Raw genomic sequence first — 15,532 nt, forward strand, 5'->3', positions numbered from 1 at the left:
AAGAAGTCCTAGCCACAGCAATCAGACAACAAAAGAAATAAAAGGCATCCAAATCAGCAAAGAGGAAGTCAAACTCTCACTCTTTGCAGATGATATGATACTGTATGTGGAAAACCCAAAAGACTCCACCCCAAAACTGCTAGAACTCATACAGGAATTCAGTAAAGTGGCAGGATATAAAATCAATGCACAGAAATCAGTGGCATTCCTATACACCGACAACAAGACAGAAGAGAGACAAATCAAGGAGTCGATCCCATTTACAATTGCACCCAAAACCATTAGATACCTAGGAATAAATTTAACCAAAGAGGCAAAGGATCTGTACTCAGAAAACTATAAAATACTCATGAAAGAAATTGAAGAAGACACAAAGAAATGGAAAAACGTTCCATGCTCATGGATTGGGAGAACCAACATTGTGAAGATGTCAATGCTACCTAGAGCAATCTACTCATTCAATGCAATCCCCATCAAAATACCATCCACTTTTTTCAAAGAAATGGAACAAATAATCCTAAAATTTGTATGGAACCGGAAGAGACCCCGAATAGACAGAGGAATATTGAAAAAGAAAAGCAAAGCTGGCGGCATCACAATTCCGGACTTCCAGCTCTATTACAAAGCTGTCATCATCAAGACAGTATGGTACTGGCACAAAAACAGACGCATAGATCAATGGAACAGAATAGAGAGCCTAGAAATGGACCCTCAACTCTATGGTCAACTTATCTTTGACAAAGCAGGAAAGAATGTCCAATGGAAAAAAGACAGTCTCTTCAACAAATGGTGTTGGGAAAATTGGACAGCCACATGCCGAAGAATGAAACTGGACCATTTCCTTACACCACACACAAAAATAGACTCAAAATGGTTGAAAGACCTAAACGTGAGACAGGAGTCCATCAAAATCCTAAAGGAGAACACAGGTAGCAACCTCTTCGACCTCAGCCGCAGCAACTTCTTCCTAGACACATCGCCAAAGGCACGGGAAGCCAGGGCAAAAATGAACTATTGGGATTTCATCAAGATAAAAAGCTTTTGCACAGCAAAAGAAACAGTCCACAAAACCAAAAGACAACCGACAGAATGGGAGGAAATATTTATTTGCAAATGACTTATCAGATAAAGGGCTAGTATCCAAAATCTATAAAGAACTTATCAAACTCAACACCCAAAGAACAAATAATCCAATCAAGAAATGGGCAGAAGACATGAACAGACATTTTTCCAAAGAAGACATCCAAATGGCCAACAGGCACATGAAAAAGTGCTCAACATCGCTCGGCATCAGGGAAATCCAAATCAAAACCTCAATGAGATACCACCTCACACCCGTCAGAATGGCTAAAATTAACAAGTCAGGGAACGACAGATGTTGGCGGGGATGTGGAGAAAGGGGAACCCTCCTACACTGTTGGTGGGAATGCAAGCTGGTGCAACCACTCTGGAAAACAGTATGGAGGTTCCTCAAACAGTTGAAATTAGAGCTACCATTCGATCCAGCAATTGCACTACTGGGTATTTACCACAAAGATACAAATGTAGGGACCCGAAGGGGTACGTGCACCCCAATGTTTATAGCAGCAATGTCCACAATAGCCAAACTGTGGAAAGAGCCAAGATGTCCATTGACAGATCAATGGATAAAGAAGATGTGGTATGTATACACACACACACACACACACACACATATACACACACTGGAATATTATGCAGCCATCAAAAAGAATGAAATCTTGCCATTTGCAACAACGTGGATGGAACAGGAGGGTATTATGCTGAGCAAAATAAGTCAATCAGAGAAAGACATGTATCATATGATCTCACTGATATGAGGAATTCTTAATCTCAGGAAACAAACTGAGTGTTGCTGGAGTGGTGGGGGGTGGGAGGGATGGGGTGGCTGGGTGATAGACACTGGGGAGGGTATGTGCTATGGTGAGTGCTGTGAATTGTGTAAGACTGTTGAATCACAGACCTGTACCTCTGAAACAAATAATACATTATATGTTAAAAAAAAGAAGAAGAAGAAGAAGATAGCAGGAAGGGAAAAATGAAGGGGGTGAAATCGGTGGGGGAGATGAACCAGGAGAGACTACGGACTCTGAGAAACAAACTGCAGGTTCTAGAGGGGAGGGAGTGGGGCAATGGGTTAGCCTGGTGATGGGTATTAAAGAGGGCACATACTGAATGGAACACTGGGTGTTATACGCAGACAATGAATTATGGAACACTCCATCAAAAACTAATGATGTAATGTATGGTGATTAACATAACATAATAAAAAAATTTTAAAAAAACATTAAATGTTTAAAAAAAATAAAATGGAATTTAGGTAGGGGGTGCCTGGGTGGCTCAGTAGGTTAAGCAGCCACCTCTTGATTTTGGCTCAGGTCATGATCTCAGGGTCCTGGGATCAAGCCCCAAGTCAGGCTCCATGCTCCTCTCAGGCAGAGGGGAGTCTGCTTGAGGATTTTCTCTCTCCCTCTCCTTTTGCCCCTCTCCTCTACTCATGCTCACTCTCTCTCTCTAAAATAAATAAATAAATCTATTAAAAAATGGAATTTAGTTAGGATAAGTTTTACATTCTACATGTAAGTTTTCAAAAGTACAAAATGGTGTTAAACTGCTGCTATTCATTTACTCACCTAAAATCATAGTTATTGGGCACATACCATTTCAATTCTTATGAAAAATATATTTAGCCTTTAGCCAATTGCAAGCTTTTTATCAGTCAATAATATGAGATCACTAACAAAAAAAGCTAAAAATCTTAGGGTTAACAAAAATATTGTATTATAGCAAGGAAAGTAAATAGAACTATATTCAGTTCTATTTGATTCACAACAGGACAACTATATACAATTACCCATTTTAAGAGAGGGAGGAAGGTGACCAATTAATGTATCCAGAGAAGGGCTATCAGGTTGCAAGATACTTTTTTTCTTTTTTTTATTATTATGTTATGTTAATCACCATACATTACATCATTAGTTTTTGATGTAGTATTCCATGATTCATTGTTTGCGTATAACACCCAGTGCTCTATGCAGTACGTGCCCTCTTTAATACCCACCACCAGGCTAACCCATCCCCATCCCCCTCCCCTCTAGAACCCTCAGTTTATTTTTCAGAGTCCATAGTCTCTCATGGTTCGTCTCCCCCTCCGATATCCCCCCCTTCATTCTTCCCCTCCTGCTATCTTTTTTTTTTTTAACATATAATGTATTCTTTGTTTCAGAGGTACAGGTCTGTGATTCAACAGTCTTACACAATTCACAGCACTCACAATAGCACATAGCCTCCCCAATGTCTATCACCCAGCCACCCCATCCCTCCCACCCACCCCCACCACTCCAGCAACCCTCAGTTTGTTTCCTGAGATTAAGAATTCCTCATATCAGTGAGGTCATATGATATATGTCTTTCTCTGATTGACCTATTTCGTTCAGCATAATACCCTCCAGTTCCATCCACCTCGCTGCAAATGGCAAGATCTCATTCCTTTTGATGGCTGCATAATATTTCATTGTGTATATATACCACGTCTTCTTTATCCATTCATCTGTTGATGGACATCTTGGCTCTTTCCATAGTTTGGCTATTGTGGACATTGCTGCTATAAACATTGGGGTGCATGTACCCCTTCGGATCCCTACATTTGTATCTTTGGGGTAAGTATCCAGTAGAGGTTGCAAGATATCTTAATCTGGAAACCATTTCATAGGAATATTTGGAAACAGATAACCATCTCTAAACACTTACACTCATGTCATTTAGAAGGAAAAGAACTTAAAATGATCTCTAAAAGAAACAGATAAATAGACTTAGCTCAATATGATGAGGATTTTTTCTAATAATTAAAGCTGGTATGAGACATTCTGTCATTCAAAGTATTTAAGGGCAGTTTAAATGATCAACTTCAAGGCTTGGAATGCTGGATTGATTGATCAATTCCTGAAATCAAAGATAATTACTGTGCAGTGAAAGAAATATGAAGAGAGGAGATGTACAGACGGAGGTAAACCCTCCTCACAGAGGTGGGGAAGTTACAAGAAGGTTCCTGCAGAAATGGAGAAGAGATAGAAAAGATCTGAATTTTGAAGGAAGAGTTAGATTTAGCCAAATGCAGGAGACTCACAGGGGAAAACAATACAGGTAAAACCACCATCATCAGAAAGAAAATCGTAGCTCTAAGAGACTAAAAGTATTTAAGCCTGATTCATTTGCCTTCCAACTCCCATGCTTCTCTGAGCCAAAACAGCTCTTTGTGCTACACATAGAATGAGAAAACAAATAATTGCATAACACTGCCACTGACTTGTACTGGGCACACTAAAGTTATTTTTTTCCTGTCACATACCTAACATGTTAAAGCTGGTAGTAAGATCTAGACCTCTTGTTCTTATGCTTTTAACACTAGCAAAATTACACCCACAGCAAATAATCTAAATAATGGAATTAGAGATTTAAAATTCCTATTCAAAATAAATTCACTCCTTCATTTACATATCTCCCTGGAGTGCCCTTCTACAAGTGAGCATAGTTCCAGGTAGTGTGGATGATAAAACATAGTATCCACTTAGAAGAATACTGACTGTAGGCACTTACCTATCAAGAAAAAGAAGGTAAGAACTTGTTCAATCTGTAAACAATTGATACACCCACTTTTTATATTTAAAAACCCAAAACTGGGGCAACTGGGTGGCTCAGTCGTTAAGCATCTGCCCTCGGCTCAGGTCATGATCCCAGCATCCTGGGATCGAGCCCCGCATTGGGCTCACTGCTGAGCAGGTAGCCTGCTTCTCCCTCTCCCACTCCCCCTGCTTGTGTTCCCTCTCTCACTGTGTCTCTTTCTGTCAAATAAATAAAAAAAAAATTTTTTTAATAAATAACTAAATACAAACCCCAAAACTTAGGACTTGAGAAGTCATTTCTCATCCCCCATTTCCTCATTGTCTATGTCAAACAATATGTTAATATTAATTAGACCATTCTTAGGATACTGTTCTTCAAAATTATCATCTAGTAAGCATTTTTGAGTGATCCATCCATCATGATAAATGTAAAATTACTGATAGAAATCTCTTTTATTTGCCATTGGTTTCAAGCATGTTTTTTTCTTGTCTAACCAATAAGAATGTTCACTTTCTCTTTGTTTAGCAAGAAATCCTCTTTTTTTTTTTAACCTTCCACAACCCCTAAATTATTCTAGTTTTTTTAAGATTTTATTTATTTGACAGAGAGAGAGAGACAGTGATAGAGGGAACACAAGCAGGGGGAGTGGGAGAGGGAGAAGCTGACTCCCCGCTGAGCAGGGAGTCCCGACTCGACTTGGGGCTCGATCCCAGGACCCCAGGATCATGACCTGAGCCGAAGGCAGACGCTTAACGACTGAGCCGCCCAGGCACCCCTCTAAGTTTTATAATATTCAATAAATACTAAGTAAAACACTATAATTAAAAGATAACCTCCTAAGATATAATAAGTAGAAAAGATAAAATAGAAGCATTTGTTGCCAGGTGAGTCCTCAGTGGCTAACTGATTATCACTAAACACCAAATTTGCCTTCTACTAACTAGATTACATTACTGTTAAATAAGAAGCATGAACTTCAACTATATCTAGGAAGGACTGGGAGTGATTTCTCGAAAGAACTCAGCTTCAATTGTTTGTCTATTACTAATATTTATTGTATTATGAAAGCCAGTATATTGGGAATTTTTCTCCTACCCTGTTTCTAGCACTAATTTTCAACTGTATAGCACATAGATGTTTCAGAGAAACATGATCTATTTAAAAGGCAAGAGAATAATGGGGCACCTGGGTGGCTCAGTTGGTTAAGCATCCAACTCTTGATTTCAGCTCAGGTCATGATCTCAGTGTCTTGAGATTGAACCCCGAGTTGGGCTCCTCACTGGGCATGGAGCCTGCTTATGATTCTCTCTTCCTCTACCCCTTCCCACCTTCCCCTCTCTAAAAAAATAAATAAATAATAGAGGGCAAGAGAATAAACCATTTAAATCAGAAACTATGGTCATCAGCAGTTGTTTCAGAAGAGTACCATATTGATTACTGATTTAAGGGGAGAAGACAAGACACAAATCTGAAGGTCTCTTCCATTTTCAATTTGTCAGGTTCTACATCTATCTCTCTTCAAATCAGAGGTGAAACTTGATTATACACACCTAAAATTTCTTTCTTTACTTTTTTGGAATTCCAGTTTATCACTCAGAACGATATTCACTATCTTCAGCAATGAAGAGCAAAATGCTATAAATGGAGAAGTCGTATGTGAGCCAAACGTGCTTACATGAACTTACAACATCTAAAACTCCACTACGGTTTCTCCATCATTTTGAGTGAACGCCTTATCCTATTCATCTACTCATCAATTCTTCACTAGTTCACCAGGATGCATCTAAGCTTGATTGTGCAGCTACTTCTGTCTGTTTCTGGTGTGTGCATTTTGTTACTGTACATTCAAGGTAAATCAAATGTAACATAGCAAAATTACAACAATTTACCAAATATCAAACTGAGGGTCCAAATCCAAAAATAATGCAAAAGAATAAAATTTTTTTCTATTAAACTCCAAATTATGGATTTATTATATACAGATTTTTAAGATGTGTGCTTCATACCATAACACACAAAATTCCTTACAAAATTATTCCCCAGGATTGTGGCCCTACCCCGAGTCAACCTTCTGGAAGTCCATTTGTTATTCAGCACTGGAATACAGCGCCACCTACTGGTAATTGCAGATCCATGTTAAAAACCTTCTGTAGGCTAGGCTTACTAAATTTACACTTACTTAAAGCTGACCCAAAGCTACATATATCCTACAAGAGTAATTAGAATTTGATCTTGTTTAAAATGTGCCTGCCCTAAAGTAAAATTAAATAGAAATTATTCTGCTACGGTACTAAGTTTCTATTCTGGCTCATATTTTCACATTTTAACTAGGCAGTCAAATAAAAACTTGGTAATTAATTTAGCCTGTTCCCATGTACCCATGTTTCAATTTTAATAAATGAACAAAAATTATATAATTAAGTATATATCCATTTATTCACTGATTCATTCATTCACAAATATTATTAAGCTCCTACCTTTTATAGTCCCAAGTCCCTAGTTCTTCTAGGAAGCAGAACTGAGCAAAGCAGACATGGACTTAAGAGTGTCACTGAGGCACAATAATTAAACAAATCCTTATTCAGATTATCACTATCATTTCAATCAGATGCAGTAAGGAAATCATCAGGAAATGCTTTCATGAGGAAATCATGTGAACAGTGTGCCCAAGTATACTGTGTAAAGAAAACTCACAATAGTTACCTCTGTGAAACTACAGTATTATAAATTTGGAAATTTTATGCTATATATTTTCTTTATTACATAAAAAAGGAGTTAGCACTCATTCCCAACTCACTGAGCATGATGCATATCAATGAAGGAATAAGTGTATATGGGTCTATGATATATTTATATATTCAATATATATTCATATATTACAAGCAAGTGTCAATATTGGGATAATTAAGAGCTAGTGGATAACTAAATCGCCAAAAACATTTTCAATACTTTCCTTTAATTATTCAATTATTCTTACTGTATGTACAAATATATGAACTGTTTGAAAAGTCTAAAATCTGCCTAAATATTTACCTTTAAAAATTCACAAAGTGGGCTCTGTAATGGGAAACAGATCATTAATACAGACTTCACTTCATAGATCTCAAATGTTATGTGTTGTATAACCAATAGATAAGCAGAGAATGTGAAAAAGCTAAAAGGCATTTCAAATAAGAAATCACTTTAATTTTTCTTGGAACTGCATATGGCAACACATCTTTTATTTAAGAAACAATCCCATTAAGCCAAAATTATATTCATTTTTTCATGTCAATTAGCTCTTAAGATGGTCCAGTCTCTTCTATGTGTGTTTTCCATTGGTTTGAGTGTGTGAATGTTTTTCAAACATGTCAAATATAATAATAAAATTAATATTTCAGCAGAAATATATTGAGAGGAAATTAGCCAAGTAATTTAGACAGGACACAGCAGCAATCAGCCCATTCACCAATCTCTCATTCCTTTCCTTCTTTATTATCATCACTTGTATCTTGCCCTAAAAATAATAATATATTACTAAGCAGATGTAAATTTTTTGAAGTTGACCATCTGAAACAACTATATACTACCTAGATATTAGCTGATCGGGTTACTAAAAGCTGAGTACTCTAGCTCTAATTGATAGGGTCTGCTTTAAATTGAAAATAAATGACCTTCATGAACATTATTAAATCTGTCTCCAGTTTTCTCTAACATCACAATTTGTACAGAAATGCCCTAGAAATTAGTTCATCTCATTAACTGAGACAATCTTAAAACATCTAACAAGTATTAGGAAGAAAAATCATGCCAAGAAGGCATGCAAAAATCATGCCATGAAGGAAGGTCTTGTAGTTAGGTTAGTTTGGTATGTTCAGCATTATCATTCAATCTTTTTATTAAAACAATCCAGTGAAGGTTTATGCTTATGTGTTTATATGTACATTTATCTTTTTAGAACAGGAGAGAGATTACATTGCCCTTTCTTTCTAGTATACAGACTTCACTTCATAGATCTCCCAAACACCAGATCCATGGGAAAAACAGGTTACACCAACAGACCATGACACTTTTCTACCAAATCATATTTCCCTGTTTCGAGCAGCCTGATATGTGGAGAATGGCATATATCATAGCCTGAAATAGATATATGAATTTTAATAGAAAAAGCACCCATTGAGGGCAGGACACACATTATTTCTTTGAGGAGCCTGAAGAAAAGAATCTACTCTGTCCCTCCAGAAGCCCCTGCTCAGATTGAGAACCCAAAAGCATTTTTTTCAAAATTCTTTAAAAAAACTATTCCTATCTTAAGTCCTAAATGTAAGGACATGTAGAAATGAAATCAACGAATAGACTAAAACTCATAGATTCACAAAAAAATTGAGACTGAATTTCATGACACTTGAAAAACATTTCGTGACAAACAACTTGTTTGAGAGATTGGGGGTGTGGGGTATTTTTTAATAAGCAAATGCAGATGTTGAGGGAAAAATGTTTAGTTTTTTGACACTGTTCTTTGCTAACAAAATTACAAATGTTTTCCATAAGCAAACAATGTTGAAATGTCTGAATATTTTTTCTTAAACCACCACCCAGCTGAACTTTGAAAACTGGAATTTACTAGTTTACTGTTCATGAGTTTATATATTTGATATTTTCTGATCAATATTTCTTTGTTCAACTTTTAACTTATTTTCCATGTACTTTATACATTTTAATAATCTTGAGAAGAATTCATTGTCTTGCCATTTTGCGCACACACACACACACACACACACACACACAAACACACTAAGTTCGGATTTATTCAATTGTCACTCTAGGAACACATTTAAAGTTGCCCATAAATAGATTACGGGATGAAATATTTCATTTTACTATATACGGCAGTTTGGATCCATCTTTATGAAATGTACAGAACTACCCATATTTAAATATTCACTGTCAAACCAGAAAAAATATTCAACAAGTAAAACATTGATGCAAGTTTTCTTATATTTGAGTTTCACTTTCAGTCATTACTGTGCTATCTCTGAATCTTTTTATTGGGCTAAATATTTTTTTTTCCTTTTAAACTTAAAATGTTTGTTGATATTTGGTAAGTTTCACTTCTATCTCGTCCCACACTCTGTGTGCAGAATGCCGAATTGTCTCAATTCATAAGGACAACTTTCTAAATTCAATTATAACACAGCTACCCTATCAACATACTAAGAGTTCATGGATGCTAAATGGAAACACTGACAGAGGAAAGAGGACCAGGTTGGAAAATATAACTGCAGACTATCTCTTCCTCCTCATTCCCTTTAACAGGGTGATGAAGACTCAAATGAGTCTAATCCTCTTGTGTTTTCAGGGCTACATCCAAAGTGTCAAAAGATTATTTTTCAATTATTAATGATCCCTGAAAAGAGCTTCAATGATGAGCTTACCTTTTCTTTTCTTTTTTTTTTTTATAGTTTAATGTATTTTAATAGCAAACTTACAGGAACAGCACAGAAGACAGACAACATTAAAAACATGTACTTGCATGTAGGACAACTCAGAAAAGTACAGCGAATGGATGGATCTACTGTATGGTAAAAATGCTACAAACACCATTTAGTTGCCGTCAATAAGAAATTTATTTGTTTTAAAAAAATCCAAATGCTGGCATTGTCCAGAAAAATTTAACAGGTTTATTTATAATTGTTATAAAGTTGAACTGCTGAAACGTGTTCACTGAAACATTTTGACTTGCATTAATGCTTTACGTCCCCACATTTATATTAAAAATTCACACACAAATGACAATGGAAAACCTGCCAATACCTGATTTCTGTCCCCTATTTTTCCCCTTGCAATCATATACTTAGGTACCTTTTGACCCCATGGAAAAAAAGTATCTAACGTTCAGAACTACCAATAACAGGAAGAGAAATTTTTTTTTTTTTAAGAATGAAATGTTTTCCATCATAGTGGATTCTTAAGCACGTTCTCCACGTATGCGGCGCGCTAGCTGGATGTCTTTTGGCATAATTGTGACACGTTTGGCATGGATAGCACACAGGTTGGTGTCTTCAAAGAGGCCCACCAGATAGGCCTCGCTTGCCTCCTGCAAAGCACCAATAGCTGCGCTCTGGAAGCGCAGATCTGTCTTGAAGTCCTGAGCAATTTCTCGCACCAGACGCTGGAAAGGAAGTTTGCGGATCGGAAGTTCGGTGGACTTATGATAACGTCTAATTTCACGGAGTGCCACAGTACCAGGCCTGTAACGATGAGGTTTCTTCACCCCTCCAGTAGAGAGCGCACTCTTGCGAGCGGCTTTTGTAGCCAGTTGCTTCCTCGGTGCTTTACCACCGGTCGATTTGCGGGCAGTCAGCTTTGTACGAGCCATGGTACAGAAACTCCCTTACTTACCCCCCTTCTCCTTGGGCTGGAGCTCGGCGAGCTAGAGGCGGCGCTGGCGTTGGCGAGCCGATGAGCTTACCTTTTCAAGAGTTCATTTCCTCACCTTTAATCTCCTCACTAGATAAGATTTACAATAAGTAAAGCCAAATGAATTCCAGATTACAGAATAAAAATTGATACAGAAGAGAAAAAGAATACTATAAGGATGACCTAAATTCCTCAACAAATATTTTGAAGTTTCTAGTGGGTAGCAGGAGGAGTTTGAAGTGCTTCAGAAAGTATCTTAAACCTTTCAGAGTAGTGAGTAGTGACTGAAAGTAATTTACTAAATCTTGTAAGTGTAGACAAGATCTAAACACTGGCTAATCCCAACATCCATATATCAGAAAGTATGTTAAGATCCTACTTAATGTTATTTCCAGAAATGCTAACTATGCAAGGCTAAGAATCACCTTTTTAGCAACATTATCTTCCTATCTTCACCCAACTGAATACAAAATGCATACTACACATTTCAGGAATGCCTGAAACTATGACATATACATATATATAATGTCTATGAATTTCCAGTGATATACATAATCCCGTGTGTGTATGTATATACGTATGTATATACGTATGTATATAATTATACATACACACATATATCATTGTTAATGGAGTAGAGAAGAAAGAGAACACATTTTATTAATGTATATACGTATGTATATACGTATGTATATAATTATACATACACACATATATAATTGTTAATGGAGTAGAGAAGAAAGAGAACACATTTTATTAATCATGAGTATCTTAAAGATTCTTACTAACAAAGCTTAATAAAAGAGACTATTTCAAAATTAAAATTCTTGGGGAAAACTGCCAAAATCTGTTTCCCAGAAAATGTCCTTAGTCTCCAACCCTGTCTGTAAAATGGGGTTTTTACTATGGTGAAGGAAAATACTTGGCCTCTATCTTATTCTTAGACATATGTTAGGAATGAAAGAGATGTTAATAAAGTGCTTATATGTCCTTTGGGAGAAAAATTCTATACCAAATGGTATCATAAGGTAAGTCAAATATAATTTGACAAAAGGTAATTACCCATTCAAATCCTCTGGCTCTGAATCACAGAAAAGGAGGGTGGGTAAAGTAACCTTGAACAAGTGTCTGGGATAAATTAATAACTATCCATTCCAAAGAGCTAATCCATTACGTACTGCCTATTGCTATTTCCCTTCTGAATACTTTTGACTCTTGTAAGAGTTGCCCAAAGATCCATGTTGGATGCCATCACATCTTTAAGAGTCAAAGAAAGAAATATTGATCCGCCAAGAAAAATGTAACAGTAAACTCTCATGTCATTCAGATGCCTGAAGAGAAAGTCAAATGTTGACGGATTCCCTCATTTCACATCGTTTATCAAGTCACAGAGATTGAACAGCTGTAGCTTTATTCCCCCCAAAAATAATTTTGTAGGAAGCACCACAACTAATTCAAAAATTTGATAAGTTTCCATAACACAAATAACAAAAACAGAAATAAATTGTTGGGTTTTAAGTGATTTTTCAATTATTTTTATAATTATTTGGAAATTTCAATACAAACCAGAACTGTCTCTCAACATCCAAAAATCAGATCAGAAAGTTCCATGCCTTAAAAGTTTTTAAAGAAGAAAATTTGCCACTTGTTTTTCTGAACATAATAATGTTTCCGAGATATTTACTTTTTAGGAAACTAGTGAAGTTATACACTTAATTTGTTATCTCTTATCTTTCAGACTGCAAGGGGGAAAAAAAGTCCTCTTGTCATAAAAGAATTTTTGCAGAAAGGACCTAATGTAAAGATATAAAGCTCATAAACATGAAAAAAAAGTGATCTTAAGACAGGAATGCAAGGTTCATTCTCACAAATTATAAATAACATTGGAAGGCTTATTTAAAGGAGATTTTGAATATCCTAACACCAAAACAAAGTCACCCAAGAATAGCCTTTTGGCCCAAACTAGTCTTACTTTCAAATATATGGGTGTATAAGCATGTGTGCACATGTGTTTATGTATCCGTGTGCTCGCATGTATATTTGTTTTTTACTGTGTATGTATGTGTATGAGCATGTGTGTAAACATAAAGTGTGTGCACACATATATGTATTTGTAGGTTAGTGTGTGTATGAGCACTTGTGTGAATTTGTGTAAGTGTACGTGAGCATGTGTGCATGTGTATGAATGTGTTTTGCGTGGGTACATGTGAGTACATGTATGAATGTGCTAGTTCACTTTCCTCAATTAGATTTATTCTTCATGTTCCAAGAAGTAATCTATTTTCTTATTTGTGAACTGTATGAATGTATAACAGCTAAATGGAGCCAAAATATTACATGGAACTATTGGGTAGAGGAGTGGCAGGATGAAAAAGTCTGAATATCAACTCTTTGATATCAAAATGTAACTATTTTGCAAGGACTATGTAATCTCCAACAGGAAACAATCACACTGAAGCGTTAAAAATTTTCACGGTATTCAAGGTTTTTGTATGTTCTGAAGTAGACTGGACAACGACTTTCTTCTAACAGAAAACTGATCTTATTTATATTACAATCTTCAACATCCAAGCAGCACAAACCTTAAACATGCATCCTTTTACTAATTACTATTGTAATCCAATGCATAATTTTAAGTATTTTCAATCAGTGAGGAAAAAACCCGACTGTTTCACTGATGACACGTTAAGAAAAAAATCGAAAGACAGAAAATAAGAATGAGAAGTCTCTCCTAACAAGACTAATTCAACTCTGTCAATATATTGCCTACATTTAGCCACATCAAATAAGGTAAATATAACCAGAACACAGTGGACATTTTATGTATGTATTCCTAATACTATATCAGTACAAATCTTCATTGTGGGTTACATTTAATTTTCAAACTCTGAAACATAAAAAGCTCTTTCTAAGATGGTTTGTAAAAGATAAATGAAGCAAGAAACAATGACAACATATGTGAGAGACATTTGGTAAATACTGCTGAATGAAACTTCTCTTGTTCAACCCGCTAAAGGTTTAACACAGCGTAAATCTGAGAAAAGCACTCCCAAGATATGAGGCAGAAAGTGTACTGGTTAAGAATGTGCTCTCCAGAGTTAAGACTGCATTCAAATCCCATTTCTCTCCCTGTTCAAGCATTTCACCTCTTACTGCCAGTTCCCTCATCTACAAAATAAGAGAAACACATTGTAAAGTTATTGTGCATTTAAATGAGTTAAAACAGTGATGACTGGTATGTAACAAGTCTCAATTAGTCTCAATAAAAGTTACCCATGATGATGATGATGATGATGACGTCAAGTTTGCTGTGCTTGGATTCGCTCCAGAGTCAGCTCTTAATTTCTTCAGCTAGAATAACTCTTCTGCAATGGGGAAATATTTTTCCCACAAATAAAAATGACAAGATTCTCTTTTGTTAGCCCCATTTTTTTAATAGAAAATGAGTCATGCCACAATCGCGAATGTTGCACTAAATACTAATGGTTAAAGTACCTATTTTGCCTGCACCAGGATTGGCTCGACTCTTGGCTCTACTAACACTGGAGTTATCTCAGGAAGAACACAGGCCTGACATGCTGTGCTGCTCACACGATCTTCAGAGATACTTTCTGAACTTCTAGCCATGGGTCAGAGTTAGACATGTGTAAAGAGACAGAGATTGAGACAGAGTGAGAGAGAGAGAAAAATAGCATGTACGGTACGGCAAAATCCTGTTTTGTCAGAATAAATTCACAAGAAGACCAAATGGTTAAAATATTTTTTCTCACAAAAATAAGATGTTTCCCTAAATACTTTTTTTAAGACTTTATTTATTTATTTGACAGAGAGAGCGACAGAGCACAAGCAGGGGGAGCAGCAGAGGGAGAAGCAGGCTCCCCCCTGAGCAGGGAGCCCTATGCAGGGCTCCATCCCAGGACCCCGGGATCATGATGTGAGCTGAAGGCAGATGCTTAACCCACTGACCCACCCAGGCCCCCCTCCCTAAAGATTTTTTTGAAGGATAAAATACATGTTCCTTTTTTTGTTATTAATAATGAGATGTGACAAAAAGTCAACAATACTTCCCATAAAGTTTGGAAGTGTCAATCAAATTTTATCTGATAATCAGTTACTTTCAACTCACACACAAAAAAATTGACAGTTCTACCTAAATGTTATTAGGTAACAATGACATTTTTACTAATGCAGAGGTAAAATATTTGAACTTGAGCCTCTCCACTGGATAACTGTGGAATGGGGAGTACAAAACTGTTAGCTGTTCACTTTATAAGTATATTTGGGGGTGGGGTTGGATTACTAATTAAAAAATACTTTGGAAATATACAAAATATTATAAATCCTACTCTAATCATAACTATGAAAAGCATTTTAATATTTTTAGAATAAGAGAAATATGATTACATTTCACATACTTTTCTCACACCTCAATCTAAAGCTAGGTTAAGTGAAACTCAAATAAAAGTCTACCATAAACTTGAGGAAAATCTGC

The 15,532-nt window shown here is 36.2% G+C and overlaps 2 protein-coding genes across 2 annotated transcripts in view; both read right to left on the reverse strand.

Annotated features, from left to right (window-relative positions):
• The window catches only part of HMCN1 (hemicentin 1), a 489,046-nt gene that overhangs the window by 413,869 nt on the left and 59,645 nt on the right, over window positions 1–15,532 (reverse strand). The window lies entirely within an intron of this gene.
• LOC112828695 (histone H3.3A-like) lies at window positions 10,279–11,098 on the reverse strand. The gene has a single exon (XM_025877926.2). It carries the CDS (start codon window positions 10,997–10,999, stop codon window positions 10,589–10,591), a length of 411 nt encoding a protein of 136 aa, XP_025733711.1. The 5' UTR covers window positions 11,000–11,098; the 3' UTR covers window positions 10,279–10,588.

This window comes from Callorhinus ursinus, unplaced genomic scaffold (genome assembly GCF_003265705.2).
Source record: "Callorhinus ursinus isolate GAN/ISIS: 27379988/994484 unplaced genomic scaffold, GSC_fseal_2.0 scaffold13, whole genome shotgun sequence".
NCBI classification, from domain to species: Eukaryota; Metazoa; Chordata; class Mammalia; order Carnivora; family Otariidae; genus Callorhinus; species Callorhinus ursinus.